This window comes from Ovis aries, chromosome 6, assembly GCF_016772045.2.
Source record: "Ovis aries strain OAR_USU_Benz2616 breed Rambouillet chromosome 6, ARS-UI_Ramb_v3.0, whole genome shotgun sequence".
Lineage (NCBI taxonomy): Eukaryota > Metazoa > Chordata > Mammalia > Artiodactyla > Bovidae > Ovis > Ovis aries.
This window is the reverse complement of record NC_056059.1, coordinates 25,514,952-25,531,049: the sequence shown is the minus strand read 5'-3', so window position 1 is coordinate 25,531,049 and position 16,098 is coordinate 25,514,952. Positions and strand designations below refer to the sequence as shown.

At 40.6% G+C, this 16,098-nt stretch overlaps 2 protein-coding genes across 16 annotated transcripts in view; one reads left to right on the top strand and one right to left on the bottom strand.

Moving 5' to 3' along the window:
• Positions 1-5,387: 5,387 nt before the first annotated feature.
• The window catches only part of C6H4orf17 (chromosome 6 C4orf17 homolog), a 98,638-nt gene continuing 87,927 nt past the window's right edge, over positions 5,388-16,098 (top strand). For all 15 annotated transcript variants that reach the window (XM_027970859.2, XM_042251214.1, XM_060416857.1 and 12 more), the window contains exon 1: positions 5,388-5,521. The gene's annotated coding sequence lies outside the window, so the exon portion shown is untranslated. The remainder of the gene's footprint in view (positions 5,522-16,098) is intronic.
• Positions 9,031-16,098, bottom strand: part of LOC101111713 (all-trans-retinol dehydrogenase [NAD(+)] ADH7) — a 63,282-nt gene continuing 56,214 nt past the window's right edge. Inside the window, 2 exon segments of the mRNA XM_027970860.3 lie at positions 9,031-12,154; positions 13,820-13,958. Coding sequence (XP_027826661.2) covers positions 12,130-12,154; positions 13,820-13,958 — 164 coding nt within the window. The 3' untranslated portion in view covers positions 9,031-12,129.

Sequence of the window (16,098 nt, the reverse complement as noted above, 5' to 3'; positions counted from 1 at the left end):
TATCTTATGCTGATCCGAACCTGGTGACAATGTATGGTTTTTATTGATAATAACTGCTTTAAAATTATGCTTGGCAGACAAATTGTTGTAAAGCCTCAAGTCCATGAGGGGGTTATAATAATGTAGGGGGAACAGCTGTGAATCATCAGAGACACACTAGGGATATGAAGGAGCACTATAGTCAAGTCATCCAAGTCTTTGGTTTCATCAGAAATTCTCAGTCACTTTTGGATCAGCTTAGGTTGTCTCTGAATAATTCCAGAAGGAGTAATTTATTTACTAAATATTTATTGGTGAAACCCTATGATACTTCCCTGCCATGTCCTCAGCCTGCCTTTTGTCTAAAAAATATTTAGCCAGGGAATAAGTTTAGTCGGAGATGTGGTAAAATGCAGAAATAAAGGGAAACAGTCCAACAAGACCTAATAACAATCATTTACTCATTAAACATAGTTGAGGATCTCCTCAAGGGCTATAGATAATATTCTGAGCCATATCCTGTGACCTGTCTATTAGGTACTGAAACCTGCACCAGGTGGAAGAAGTTAGTTACATGATGACTAGACTATAGCCATGACATAAGCTGCCACATGTCTAAGAACTGGCCTCAAGAAAATGGGAAAAAGCTGACCATGGAACTGAAGATTAACTCGACTTTAAGCAATCGAGATGATGCTGATCAGACCACTGATGACCAACTTCACAATGACTGTCGGAGATGACTGTGCTGTTTCTGAATGTAGCCCCTTCCCTCTGTCTATAAAAGCTCTTGCCCACTGGTTGGCAATAGAGGGGGGAATCAGTCTTTGGATAGGAGTCTGCTTTCCCCTGTACACCCCTGAAATAAAGCAAACTTTCCTTTCCACCAGCCTTGCTTCTTTATTGGTTTTTGAGTGGCGAGAAGCCAGACCCTACTTTCAGTTACATTGAGACCTAAGTGACAAGCACTGTGCCAAGTACTGGGGAGAGAAAGAAGAGTGAGGTAGATGCCCCATGCTTGTGATACCCTGCCTGACCTTCAGATCATTCTCTGTCCTGTACTGTGCTCTCAAGAGGCTGATTCCAACAGCTGGAACAATAGGCCTCCCTGGCCTATGGATTCTGGCTGGGTCAAGTCAAAGAGGTTACCAGCAGATGATCAAGGGCAAAGGAGAGAAAGATTGGGGTGTTTCTTTCCTATCTTCCTCATCACCCATCCTGGTTGGGCAGGGACTGTGTTTTCTGCTCTTGGCCACTGCTCCTGCCAGGCAGCCCCTCTGCTATGTCTCCAGCTCTTGCTGGGTTCTGGTAGCTCTTCCCTGCCCTTGCCCTTCAGGCCTGGATGTGATAACAGTTTCCCACTGTAATAAGACTTTGAATACTTCATTACCCCTTGTGGGAATGACTCATACTGCCTACGGTTCTTAAAAGAAAAAGAAAAAAAAAAAAAAAACCCTTCCTAAACTTTATTCAGTTAAACTCTAATTTGATTAAGTTTACTGTCTCCTGCTAGGTTCCTGACTGAAATTGGTCCTGCCCTCAAGTTGATTACCAAACAAGTCAATAAGCAGGAGCTATTCAATGTGAACATGACTGTGATGAAAATTCTAGTTTCTGGCTTCCTGGGTTAGAAATTCATCAACCTGTGGAAGAAAGACCAGAATATAACATGAAAATTATAGCAACAACCAAGGTAAACACTTAGAGATCACTGAAAGAAACCGTCATTTCAACCTACACTTATTGGTTTAGAACCTATCATAGGTGAGGAAATGTAGAGGTAGGAGGTTTGAAGAACATAAAATAGGAGAATGGGGTCAATTCAGTGGGATTAAAAGCTAATATTAATAAAAGTAAATAAAGTATAAAAGAAAGACGGAGTCACTGTGGGCATATAAGCATTTCCCCAATAGCTTCCTCAGTTTTCAAAATCATTTGTAAACTGGAAAATTATTTATATAATGATTAACAAATAATTTTCTGTACATTCCCCCTTATTTGTGAAGCAATCCCTAAATCAGGCATGATAAACATGGAAAGATTGCTTTGTTCAAGTCACATGGTGATCCAGTATTTCATTTTGGTGTTTTCATCAGGCACAAAATATTCAGCTGTTGCTTCATTTTCCTCAACTCTACAGCAAGAGAGAAATGAACAAGGCAGTTAAAAAAGTGTCCCAAAGGACATGTAAAAGGGAGCTGTGGTTTCTGATTTTTCTTCCTATTTTAACTATGAACTTGCTCATAACCCTTTGGCCTAGCTAGACAGTGCCAATTTCAGCCTCTTTCCAAGTCCTGCAGAGGAAACCAGTCCTCAGGGGATCTTTTTTTATACTTTTATTTAAGAATCTGTATGCGTTTATTTAAGAAACACCATTGTATATCTGTTCTTGTTGCCTCTCCTTTGGCAGCTGGAGACAGGCACAGAGACTTGTGAGGGAATAAACACACACAGAATACGACAATCTAACATGGCACACACAACGACCAACTCACACTTAGGCTATTGAGAGAGCAGAGAGGCCCTGAGGTCAGAGGACGTATTCTTGAGGAGTGAAGACTAAAATGAATCCTAAAGGAGATGTAGGAATTTGCTAAGACAAGGGAGCAAATTGGGGGAATAGTCTAGGAATAGGAATCAGTTCAGTTCAGTCGCTCAGTCGTGTCTGACTCTTTGCGACCCCATGAATTGCAGCACGCCAGGCCTCCCTGTCTATCACCATCTCCCAGAGTTCACTCAGACTCACATCCATCAAGTCCATGATGCCATCCAGCCATCTCATCCTCTGTCGTCCCCTTCTCCTCCTGCCCCCAGTCACTCCCAGCATCACAGTCTTTTCCAATGAGTCAACTCTTCGCATGAGGTGCCCAAAGTACTGGAGCTTCAGCTTTAGCATCATTCCTTCCAAAGAAATCCCAGGGCTGATCTCCTTCAGAATGGACTGGTTGGATCTCCTTGCAGTCCAAGCGACTCTCAAGAGTCTTCTCCAACACCACAGTTCAAATGCATTAATTCTTCAGCACTCAGCCTTCTTCACAGTCCAACTCTCACATCCATACATGACCACAGGAAAAACCATAGCCTTGACTAGACGGACCTTAGTCGGCAAAGTAATGTCTCTGATTTTGAATATACTATCTAGGTTGGTCATAACTTTTCTTCCAAGGAATGTCTTTTAATTTCATGGCTGCAGTCACCATCTGCAGTTATTTTGGAGCCCCCAGAAATAAAGTCTGACACTGTTTTTACTGTTTCCCATCTATTTCCCATGGAGTGATGGGACTGGATGCCATGATCTTCATTTTCTGAATGTTGAGCTTTAAGCCAACTTTTTCGCTCTCCTCTTTCACTTTCATCAAGAGGCTTTTTAGCTCCTCTTCACTTTCTGCCATCAGAGTGGTGTCATCTGCATATCTGAGGTTATTGATATTTCTTCTGGCAATCTTGATTCCAGCTTGTGTTTCTTCCAGTCCAGCGTTTCTCATGATGTACTCTGCATAGAAGTTAAATAAGCAGGGTGACAATATACAGCCTTGACATACTCCTTTTCCTATTTGGAACCAGTCTGTTGCTCCATGTCCAGTTCTAACTGTTGCTTCCTGACCTGCATACAGATTTCTCAAGAGGCAGGTTAGGTAGCCTGGTATTCCCATCTCTTTCAGAATTCCAAAGAATAGCAAGAAGAGATAAGAAAGCCTTCTTCAGTGATCAATGCAAAGAAATAGAGGAAAAGAACAGAATGGGAAAGACTAGAGATCTCTTCAAGAAAATTAGAGATACCATGGGAATATTTCATGCAAAGATGGGCTCGATAAAGGACAGAAATGGTATGGACCTAACAGAAGCAGAAGATATTAAGAAGAGGTGGCAAGAATACACGGAAGAACTGTACAAAAAAGATCTTCACAACCAAGATAATCATGATGGTGTGATCACTAATCTAGAGCCAGACATATTGGAATGTGAAGTCAAGTGGGCCTTAGAAACATCACTACAAACAAAGCTAGTGGAGGTGACAGAATTCCAGTTGAGCTGTTTCAAATCCTGAAAGATGATGCTGTGCAAGTGCTGCGCACTCAATATGCCAGCAAATTTGGAAAACTCAGCAGTGGCCACAGCACTGGAAAAGGTCCGTTTTCATTCCAATTCCAAAGAAAGGCAATGCCAAAGAATGCTCAAACTACCGCACAATTGCACTCATCTCACATGCTAGTAAAGTAATGCTCAAAATTCTCCAAGCCACGCTTCAGCAATTCATGAACCGTGAACTCCCTGATGTACAAGCTGGTTTTAGAAAAGGCAGAGGAACCAGAGAACAAATTGCCAACATCCGCTGGATCATGGAAAAAGCAAGAGCGTTTAGGAAAACATCTATTTTTGCTTTATTGACTATGCCAAAGCCTTTGTGTGGATCACAAGGAATAGGAGTAGCAAGAGAGAAAGCAAGCAGGAAAAAGACACCCAAACATGGTGAGTGCAGGAGAAACCCAAGCATTTTAGTGTTGCCAGAGTGTAGTGGGAGGGAGGGCCCTTCAGGAAGGGCCTTAGACTCATGTTCATGTCCAGGAAGCAAAGTGAAGTTCTGGAATCACTTGTAAATAAAGGAGCAGCTTGTTCAAATTTGCTCCTTGGCTGTCTCATTCTGGAGACTGTGGGAAAGACAATTCTGAGGGGAATAAGACAAGAGGCAGGGTATAGAGAATTTCCCAAAGCTCTCTCTGTAATTACCTTAGAGGAAGATAATAGGATATCAAAACATTTCTCTTTAAGTAGGTAATTTCCCAAAGATTAGGGAAAATGAAGTTACACTGACTGTGTTTTGGTTGAGTACATTCATCCCTTGATATCCATGGGGAATTCATTCTAGTACCCATTGTGGATGCTCAGATTCCATCATCTTCCTTCCATATCCACATGTTTGACATCCAAGGATATGGAGGGCTGACTCAGAAAACTTACACTTAAAAACTCAGTAAATCAGCAACTTCGCTGGTGGTCCAGTGGCTAAGACTTCACGTTCCAATGCTGGGTGCCAGGGACCTAAGATCCCACGTACCTCCTGGCCAAAAAAACCAAAAACATAAAACAGAAATGGTATTAAATGGCTCACATCAAAATAACAGCAACAAACCCAAACTCAGTAAATCTAACTAAAACAATGCCATGATTCCCAAAGTATCACTAAGCTTGTTTTTGGTAAAAGATAAAGCAGTTAAGTCCATGGTATTTAGACTCAGAATCCTCAATCTTGGTTTTCAGGGGAAATAAACCAGTGAAAGATAAATCTACTTTTTAAGAGAAAGGGAGCAATAAGTTCTTGCTCTGATAGGAAGCTCTCACACCAGCGAGGTGTGTCAATCGAGTGCACCTGAGCTCAGCATTATCCCCTCCCTTTTCAGGTGATGTCCATTCCTCTCACACTCGCCTAACAGGAGTCAACCAGGGCGGAAGCCGAGCTGCTCCACAGTGAACAGGCCTTCAGTCTCCACCCTGCACTTCCTGTCCATGCGGAGGCTGTGAAATATCCTGCTCTGAGCCTCAGGTAAGAGAACGTAGTACAAGGAGGTTGGTGCCACTTCCTACTTTGCTCTCAAAAGGCTTTTTGGTATTTTAAAGAACAGAAAAAGAGTGCTCATTGTGAGCCTTCCTGTGGATGAACTTGAAGGATCTGGACAAGTCTGTTCAAAGCTGTACTGTAACAGGCAGGGACTCATGTTGATGTTTGTTGTAGGAATTTGGGCAAGAGATGAGGGAATAAATCACAAACTGGGGAAACTTGGTAGTAGGGAAGAAGGCAAGGGAATTGATTGGTTCATGGTCTCGGAGGTAAAATCAAGAGGTCTTAATAAATCATTAGCTGTGGAAGCTGGTGGAGAGGGAAGATTCCAGCAAGGGGCCTGGCTTTTGAGTTTGAGTGGATGGTAGGGCCACAGACCAAAGTGAGGAGCCAGTAGGCAGATCAACTTTGGAGAAAATGAAGGGTTTAGTTTTGGCCGTGTTAGTTTGCATTGCCCATGGAGTAGTGAGGTGGTTATTCCCAGGAGGTGGAGAGACAACCCATATGGGTGTGGTCAAAATGCCAGGCTAGTCTTGGGGTAAAGTAATCGGGATATAGACGCTCAGGGATATTTCCTTGTGTAAATTAAAAAAAAGAGAAAAATATTCTTGGTTAAAAGGGGAGAGACCTCATGTGGGAGGCCTCCTGAGTGCGGTGTGGAGACTTCTGGGGATGATTAGGTGTTTTCTTTCAGGGCCTGTTGCTGTTCCTATAAGCACTGCCTGCTGCACTGACACCAAAGGAAAGTGCTTGATCTCTTCTATGAAAGTCCTAAGTCTGGTGGCTGGGGGCCGGTTGATCCTCTGAAATATACGTCCAGTGTAGGGAAGTTGCCCAGTTTCTTCATTTTTACTCTGACTGTAATTAGAGGAAATCATTTGGATGAACTGAGATATTCAAAGCAACGAGAAGAAAAAGATAGATATTAATATCCTTCACACAAGATAAACTGTAGAATTTGGGGAAACTGGCATTCTTACAAAATGACACATTATGATGACCATTTGTTTCAAAGGGACAACAGCCCAGATTAGGCTAGAATTCTGCCATACCAAGCTTCTAGAAGCAGGTAGAGGTGAAATAGGGCCTCTTGGTACTGCCAGGGCTGAGTTCCTGATGAGAAAACTTTGTTCTCTTTCTCTGCATAGTGTTCATTGGGCATAGAATGTTTTACTAGGTACTGTTTCAAGAAAAAAAATTTTTAGCACAGTTTCTATCTTCTAAAACTTTGCATGTATAGTGGGTTGAAATCTCAGAGAAAAGACATAATTCACTTCTCTGTAGCCTGTTGGGTGACTGGCAATGTCAGAAGAGTGGTAGAACGGATTACAGGAATCTAAGGCTGATTGGTGAAGGGACTCCAGTTCTATAAGGGAGTCGGAAACAAGAAGATGAATGAAATAGATATGCAAGAAGGAGGTGACTATGGCAAGCTAGTTTATGAGGCCTCAGTCAGCTAACTGTTACAGAGGAATAGGAAAACTTTTTGATACAGAGAGGAGTGAGAAATAAAATGCTGATGGGAGGAATTTTGCAGGTTGGAGTTAAGGTCATGGGGGAAAGAGTATTCCTGGGAAAGCTATATCTATCTATCTATAGCCATTTTCTTCTTCTAAGTAAAAATCATTTAATGTTAATCTTGGTAATAGCTAAAGCACATTCTTTTCTGGACAAGTGCATATAAAAGCTGACTATTGAGAGAAATATATAAAAGTCTTCATAAGGAATCAGCATTTAGAATATTATTAATGTTTTGAGGCCATTCTGACCTGTTCTCAGTTCCCAGTAGGAGATAGTCAATTTTTCCATATTACTGGCCTTTGGATATGTGGTTCCTCCAACTGGGAGAATTCTGCCCCTCTCTTCATGGGGCCTGTTCCAGCTCATCCTTCAGATGTGAGCTTAAATTGTACCTACTCAGAATGGCCTTCCAAGACACCTTATAGAAAGTTGGAAGATTCCTTCCTTCCATTTTTTTTCTCTAACACAGTGCTTTAGTCACTGCCCTACTTAACACATCATGTGTTCAGTGATATATTTGTATGTTTATTTACTTTCTTATTAAGTGGATGTCTTGCTGCACTCTATGCTCTGTTAGGGCAGAGGCCACATCTGTTTTACTCACCACCATGAGCTACATGTTTACCTAACTCATTGCTTGGTATGTGGTTGAAATGAAAAGAAAAATTGCATAATAAATTAATACCTTTCACTCATGATTTAAGTAGATAAAATCGTAAATTATTTTTTAAACAAGAAGTTGGATATTTATTTAACATTCTTATAGCTATTTCTTTAATCCTCTGATTTAACAGCCAAGAACTCAGTTTGATACTGCTTCATGGCTTTGTTGATTAGAAATGAAAAATACATAAAAACTATCCTTTTCCTGATCTCTCCTTAGGACCAGCATTTTCTGTGATATGAAAAACTGCTCGTAGGCAGGTTTCCTTGGGAAGATTGAAGAAGGTCTTTCTGTTCACTGTTTGGTCATGGCAAGCTCAGAAGTGAGAAATGATTTCACAAAGTTTCATAATAAACACTAAAAATATAAAATTGTGACATATACAACATTTTTAAAAATAAAATTTATAAGAAACTAGGCATAAAGTGGAGTTCGTTTAAAAAGCTGGTCTGAGAGAGATAAAGTTTTATTCCTTTTTAGGATCATTTCTTCTGGTGTAACTATATTTGTATATAACTTTAGGTATCCTTGTGTAACAAGTTTTCTCAAAATTTGAGGTAAGGGTCATAAACATTAATATACTTTATGTATTTTTCTGGTTAAAAATGCTTTTGGGGATCAATTTTCCTTCATTAGGTGTTTGGGTTGTAACTGTAGACATTGCTAATGGATGAGGGAAGTCTCTGAATGATTCTTAGGTGGAGAGTGTGTGTGTGTGTATATATATATATATATATATTCTAATATGTATATATTTTCTAATAAATTGTAACTATAAGTGCTTTGAGAAGTGCCATAGATGAACAGCTGATGAAAGTTACTTCACAAAGGAATTTAATATACCTTTTAAGATATTTCTGCTGTTTTTTGTTTTGCTTTGTTTTTCAAACCTAGATTAAATGTAGATCAAGAAACTGGCAAAGGAAAGAAATTTTACTCCTTGGGTTTGCCAGGGTCCCTGGTGGATCCAGGGAATTCGAAGGGGAGATGGTGTCAGCGAGGAGAGATTTATTTATTTAGAAGTATAAAGAGAGATTAGGAAAGAATAGTGTGGTAGGAAAATTAGTGGAGAAAAGAGGCTGAATAACTTGGTTTACATAGAGAACCAATAAAACTCTGAGACAAGGGGTTTGCAGCGTCTCCGTAGGCCACCAGCACCTGCTTGAATAGCGGAGGGTGCCCCGCCTTGGGCTCCCTCTCGCATGGGTCTTAGAAGCCAGGGCAAATAAGTAGACACAGTGAGCCTCCATGCTCCAGATGGGAATTCAGCCAGAAAAGGGAGAAAAGAACGACATGCGGGAGCCAAGCATCGGTGCCAGACCCACAACTTTATTTTCAAAAGCAGCTTATATACCCCAAGTTGTACATAAAGAAATAATGGAATATGCAGAGTTATGCAGGGGCAGCAGTCCTGACCCTTATTGAGACTAGGCTTGCTTTTTGCATATCTTCCCATATACAAAAGGTCTTAGCTGGTTTTACATCATCTTCTGGCCAGGGGGCCTGTTAACATTTTTATGGCTCTTTTCCTAGATAAATGTCTATCAGCCAGAAAACTCTTTTTCCCTTAAAGTATTTTTCCTTTAATCTGCATCACCCTCAAAGTACTAAATAAAGTTACATTCCTGTAGAACAAAGGTGCAGTGGGTTATAACAAAGAAAGTACTTAACTCAAAAGATCTAATGCTGCTAATACCAGGGCTACTACCTGTTTTTTCTATATACCAACTATATCAACAAATAAAAGATGTGAAAACTTGGCAGCAAGTATTGGCTCAAAAAAATGAAACCCTTAATCAGTCCTATTCTAATGATTTTGACTCCTCAGAAGCCCCTACATTCCTAGGATGTTTTAAGCTTCCTGTGCCTCTGGTGGTCAGGAGGCTGCAAACAATCACATGCGCAGCTGTAAGAATCAGGCAGGCAGGCTAGAAAGCCATCAGAGGGTTTTTTTGCATTGAAACACTCTTATTATGCCCAGGAGACTTATTATCTAAAAGCTCTAAATTAACTTTTTCCAGAAAAAGGTGGTGGGGGACAGCCCTCTGTTAATGTCAGAAGAGTAGGAAAGCATAACACAGTAAAGCAGGCAGACTCTGGTTTTGGGGATGGATGCTCGAGAAAATCCAGGGGGGACCCCTGAGGCCTGATTCTGCCTTTGTGTTTTGTCAGGCCCCCTTCCTCATGACCTTTGCCATGGGTGGGATTCCCCATGGTGGCTCCCAGCATGGGTTCAAGCCACTTTTCATTGGGAAATACACATCACATAAAAGTAAATACTCTTAAGTACCTAGACTTTTGTGCAATCTCCCAAGGCAGGAATGTACAAGCTGTATTATAACCTTATATTGAAAGCTCCAATTTCCGTTGTACTCACATTACTTACTTTTCTTACAAAGTATTTCATATGTTTCATATAGGTGTCTTAATGCTTTACACATAGAGAATAAAAGTTTTATAATAAATAGAACTACCCTCTTAAAAAATCACCACAAAACATTTTATAAAATCTTTAAATTTTATTAAGAATTAAGTATATTGTATATATAGATTCGGGGCTTCCCTAGTGGCTCAGAGGTAAAGAATCCACCTGCAATACAGGAGACGTGAGTTCAATCCCTGGGTCAAGAAGATCCCCTGGAGAAGGAAATGACAACCCATTCTTGCCTGGAGACATGGACAGAGAAGCCTGGTGGGCCATGGTGTCACAAACAGTTGGACACAACTTAGCAACTAGACAGCAAAAATGTAAATAGATATAGCAAGCTGTGCCAGTATAGATGTATACAATTAAAAACATTATTTTGTTAAATGGAGTCATTACTAAGCCAATCAGGACTAGGGACTGCTTTATTGAACTGACTATTAGGATATATATGTAATATATATATTACACTGTGATTGTAGCTGAACTTGTATGCTTAATAGTATCATCAGTTCAGTCTGACTCTTTGTAACCCCATGGACTGCAGCACACCAGGCCTCCCTGTTTATCGCCAACTCCCGGGGTTTACTCAAACTCATGTCCATTGAGTCGGTGATGCCAGCCAACCAACTCATCCTCTGTCGTCCCCTTCTCCTCCTGCCTTCAATCTTTCCCAGCTTCAGGGTCTTTTCCAAGGAGTCAGTTCTTTGCATCAGGTCGCCAAAGTACTGGAGCTTCAGCTTCAACATCAGTCCTTCCAATGAATATTCAGGACTGATTTCCTATAGAATGGACTGGTCTAATCTCCTTGCAGTCCAAGGGACTCTCAAGAGTCTTCTCCAACACCACAGTTCAAAAGTATCAATTCTTTATAGCCCAACTCTCACATCCACACGTGACTACTGAAAGAACCATAACTTTGACTAGATGGACCTTTGTTGGCAAAGTAATGTCTCTGCTTTTTAAAATGCTGTCTAGGTTGGTCATAACTTTCCTTCCAAGAAGTAAGCGTCTTTCAATTTCATGGTTGCAATCACCATCTGCAGTGATTTTGGAGCCCAAAATAAAGTCTGTCACTGTTTCCACTGTTTCCCCATCTATTTGCTATGAAGTGATGGGACAAAATGCCATGATCTTCATTTTCTGAATGTTGAGTTTTAAGCCAACTTTTTCACTCTCCTCCTTCACTTTCATCAAGAAGCTCTTTAGTTCATCTTCACTTTCTGCCATAAGGGTGGTGTCATCTGCATATCTGAGGTTATTGCTATTTCTCCCAGCAATCCTGATTCCAGCTTGTGCTTCATCCAGCCCAGCATTTCTCATGATGTACTCTGCATAGAAGTTAAATAAGCAGGGTGACAATATACAGCCTTGACATATTCCTTTCCCAATTTGGAAATAGTATTATGAAAAGACATATTTTCCTGAAATATTCATGTATGCTGACAAATCTCTTATACTATGCTTTTCAGTTTCATCTAGTTATAGAATGATTCTTAAAGTTAATCACTTAAAATGTGCTCCTCCCTTGTATCCTCCCTTTCACTATTTCTTTCCTAATCAAGTAACTTACACTATGCAATGATCTGTTTTCAAAACCTAATTCAGCTTATTTTGTAACAAGTGCTTTTTAAAAATATTTACATTTGAATCCAAAAAGAATGGTTACAATGTATTAAAGGCTATCCATAAAATTAATATTAGTGTAGGAAATACATGTGTCATATCTTTATGGCTAAATCTGCAGGGTAAAATTCATGTAAGAACATGTAAGTTAAAATTTTTAATATTGTTGACCCAAGAACCCTGCTAATTCCCAGACACTGAATGTTTACTTCATGAAGACTATACATCTTCATATATATATATATCTGTCTTCAGTCTTGTATTTATGAAACAGATCCATGGTCACAGCAGAGGAAGTATAAAAAGGGAAGGTCCAGGTCACTGTCATACAACACAGACCTTCTGTCACCTAGAACCTCAAAATGACAGGACAGTTTGAATGCTGAAATGTAAAATGACAGTCTTTAGTGATTTGTTTCCATACCTTCCAAACAAAAACATTTCATGCAAGTGTCCTTCCTGCCTGATTTAGGAAACTTCAGGTCAGTTCTGCTATTGGAAATCCTTCTGGGCCTGAGGTCTCCACCATTCATTTTCTTTCTGTGGGTCTCTGATATCTAAGCTGATTCTTGAAGCATCAGTACAATTGCAAAAGCTGACAAGAGTAAAGGGATTTCCTGAAGGGAAAGTCTGAAGGAAAAGGATGAATAAGGCTATGAAGCTGTGAACAGGAAGGGTCATCCAGTGAGCTTAGACTTCTGGGTGTCTAGGAGAAAATTAGGAGAGTGCTACTCCCTGGCTTTATCCCCAGAGCCTAGCACAGAGGCTGTGATAGGGTGGGTGCTAAATTCTTAGCTGTTAAATGACTCGATATATTAACAAACAAAAGTAGGTTGTGGTTTAATAGTAAAGGCTTTCAAAACCATGTTAAGGCATTGATATTTTGGGGCAACTTGAGTTTTAGCAGTTTAGTGAAGTTCTGGCCAATATGGTAAAATATAGTAGGCAGGAGACCTATTATCACACAACTGTGTTAACATGGTCAGTGAGAGATAACTGAATTTAACTAAGGTAACAACTGTGCAAAATGAGAGCAAGCACGCCCGTGTTCACTGCAGCACTGTTGACAATAGCCAAGAAGAGGAAACAACCTGTGTCCATGAGTGGATGAATGAAGTGTGCGTGTGTGTATAGTGGAATATTTAGTCATAAAAGAATTAAATTTTGCTATTTACAACAAAACAGATGGCCTCAAGGGCATTATGCTAAGTGAAATGAGTCAGTCAAAGACAAATGCTATATGATCTCACTTGTATGTGGAATGTGGAATCTAAAATAACAAGAACAACTTCATAGATACAGAGAACAGATTCAGTTCAGTTCAGTCGCTCAGTCTGAACTGTCCGACTCTTTGTGACCCCATGAATTGCAGCACACCAGGCCTCCCTGTCCATTACCAGCTGCCGGAGTTCACTCAGACTCACGTCCATCAAGTCAGTGATGCCATCCAGCCATCTCATCCTCTGTCGTCCCCTTCTCCTCCTGCCCCCAATCCCTCCCAGCATCAGTCTTTTCCAATGAGTCAACTCTTAGCATGAGGTGGCCAAAAGTATTGGAGTTTCAGCTTTAGCATCATTCCTTCCAAAGAACACCCAGGACTGATCTCCTTTAGAATGGATTAGTGGTTGCCATAAGCAGGAGTATGGCATGGTAGAAATAGGTGAAGGGAATCAAAAGTTAAAAAAACAAGGAAACAAAATCTAATCTTCAAGGATCAGAAGAAAACACACTTTAGAAAGCACTTTAAAAACTATAAAGTAAGGAAATTTTGTGGCAATACTTGAAGAAGTGAGGGGGTTTGTGATGAAATAAAAATACCTAAGATGAAATCAATCTATTAAAAAATCAAAGTACAGAGGTTTTAAAAATTGATTCTATAGGACAATGACACAATAAGTCTATGAAAAAGACTTATTCTTTTTGTAAGTCTTTACAAATCTTGCTATATAAGATAATATAAAATGTGAAGGAAACATACATTTATAAATATTAAATTTAAAAAGTAGCCTATGAGAAGAAGACAAGATAACCATAAAAAAGCAAGTACCTTTGTCCTGAGTTGAGCAGTTCAAATCTTTTATTGATTTTTTTAAAAGCTAAATCATGTGTTATCAATTGGTCCAGGTCAAATTTCTTTTCCAGGAAATCAGTCACTAGTTTTGGAACATAATCTTCGCTTTCCCAACCTGTAAATAAGCACACGTGTTCTGTTTAGACTTTACTAAATGATTTTTATATTTTATTATCTTATATTTGTTCCTTCTCTCTTTTGTACTGTTACCTTTACCCTGGATGATACTATTCTCAGCAGCACACAACGGAGCTGCATTTCTCCCTTCTTAAGAAACAAAGGCAGAAACTCCATGAAAACCCTTTCTTGCCCCCACATCTTCTAGCTACCCCATATCTCTTCTCCTTTTACAGAAAAACTACTCTACAGGAAGGATTTTCTCCAGTTCAGTGTTGTCAGTTCCACTTCCTTTTCTCTTATTTTCTCTTGAGCCCACTCAGTACCTGGCTGCTATAGCTCTTGTCAAGGTCACCAGAGACATAGACTACCGTCAGTGTGAGGCCAAGTCTTTTCTCTTTCCACAGTACCTGGGATACAAAAAATGAGAGGCCAGTTGGTACAGATGAGATTCTTCAGAGAGGGCTCCTTAGAGAAAATAAGACTAGTTGAGAAATAAACAATAAGAGATATAAGTTGAGCTTCCTCACTTTGGCTATTTGTGTGATGTGGGTAGTATGGATTATTGACAAATTAGAAGTAGAATTCACATATTCACTGAGTGTCTTTTGAGTATATGCTAAGTACCAGGGGGCTTCCCTGATGGTTCAGATGGTAAAGAATCCACCTGCAATGTAGGAGGCCTGGGTTCAATCCCTTGGTTGGGAAGATAACCTGGAGAAGAAAATGGCAACCCACTCCAGTATTCTTCCCTGGAGAATCCCATGGACAGAGAAGCCTGGCAGGCTACAGTCCACGGGGTTGCAAAGAGTTGGGCATGACTGAGTGACTAACACTTTCACTTTAAGTACCAGGTACCATTTCAGAGATGGGAACAAGATGGAGGCAAAAAATGCCCTGTCCCCTGGTCTCAGGAAGAACAGGAAGCCCAAGAATCCTCTCCCTTTAGTTCAGGGAGACTGACAGTAAACAAATATCGCAGAGCTCATCATCAATGAGAAGAATGAAGGAGAAAAATAGAGTAGGGGCAGTAGGTTGTGCAGAGGCCGAGGTTATGCAGGTGGGGAGGGAATGTGATTTTTTAAAGCTTAGGGAAGTCCAGTCTGATTGGGTGACATCTGAACAAAAACATAAAGGACAGGAACTATCCAGAAATCTTGGGGTAAAGTAGTTCAGGGAGAAGGCCGAGTAATTATAAAGGTGTTGAGGTGAAGTGTTGGCCAATGAGAACAGTGAGGAGGCCAGTGTGTCAAGAATAGAGGGACAGCAGTGGTAGCAGTGGGGTCAGAGGGCCGGATCAAAGGGGGGCTTTCGGCCATTGCATGTTTGAGATTTTATTCTGAGTGAGAAAGGAAGTCATTAGAGGTGTTTGGGAGAAGGGTGACCTGATCGGATTTCCCTTTTAATAGTCTCATTCTCTGGCTGCTCTGTAGGGAATACTCTAGGAGACAAAGGGCAAAAGCAGGGAGGCTGTTGACCAAGCAAGTCATTTATGTCACGCAGGAAGAGGTGATGGTGACTTGGACAAGTGATGGTGCTGGTGAGAAATGACCAATCCTGGGTATACTTTGAAGGTAGAGACAACAGGCTTTGCTGAAATACTCATGGTACAAGAGAAAGAGCATAACCCGGGGTTTGAGGCTTGATTAACAGGAATGATGGAGTCGTCATTTATTGAGATGGGAAGGCTGGGAGGCAGGAGTGGTTTGGGGCAGGTAAAGTTCACATGTCTACCAGCTATCCAAGTGGACATGCCAGGTAGGCAACCTTTATATCTTCAGGTCTAGGCTGAAGATATAAAGTTAAGTGTTATGGGTAGAGTGTATTTAAAGTCTTGAGACCACAGAAGATCACTGTGGAAGGAAGCGTAAATAAAGAGGAGGAGAGGACTGAACACTGAACCTTAGGACACACCAAAGTTAGAATCTTAAGGATGTAGGGGAACCCAGCAAAGATTCCTGGAAGGAGTGACCAGTGAGGAAGGAAGAGGAGGAAGGGAGGAGGAAGAACAATAGCAGCAACAACAAAGTGATATCTAGAAGTGAGGTGAAAGGAGTGTTTGAGAAAAAGGGAGCCACCAGCTATATAAAATCCTGCTGATAGTTCATTTAAGGCTGGGACTTACACTGTTGGTGGGA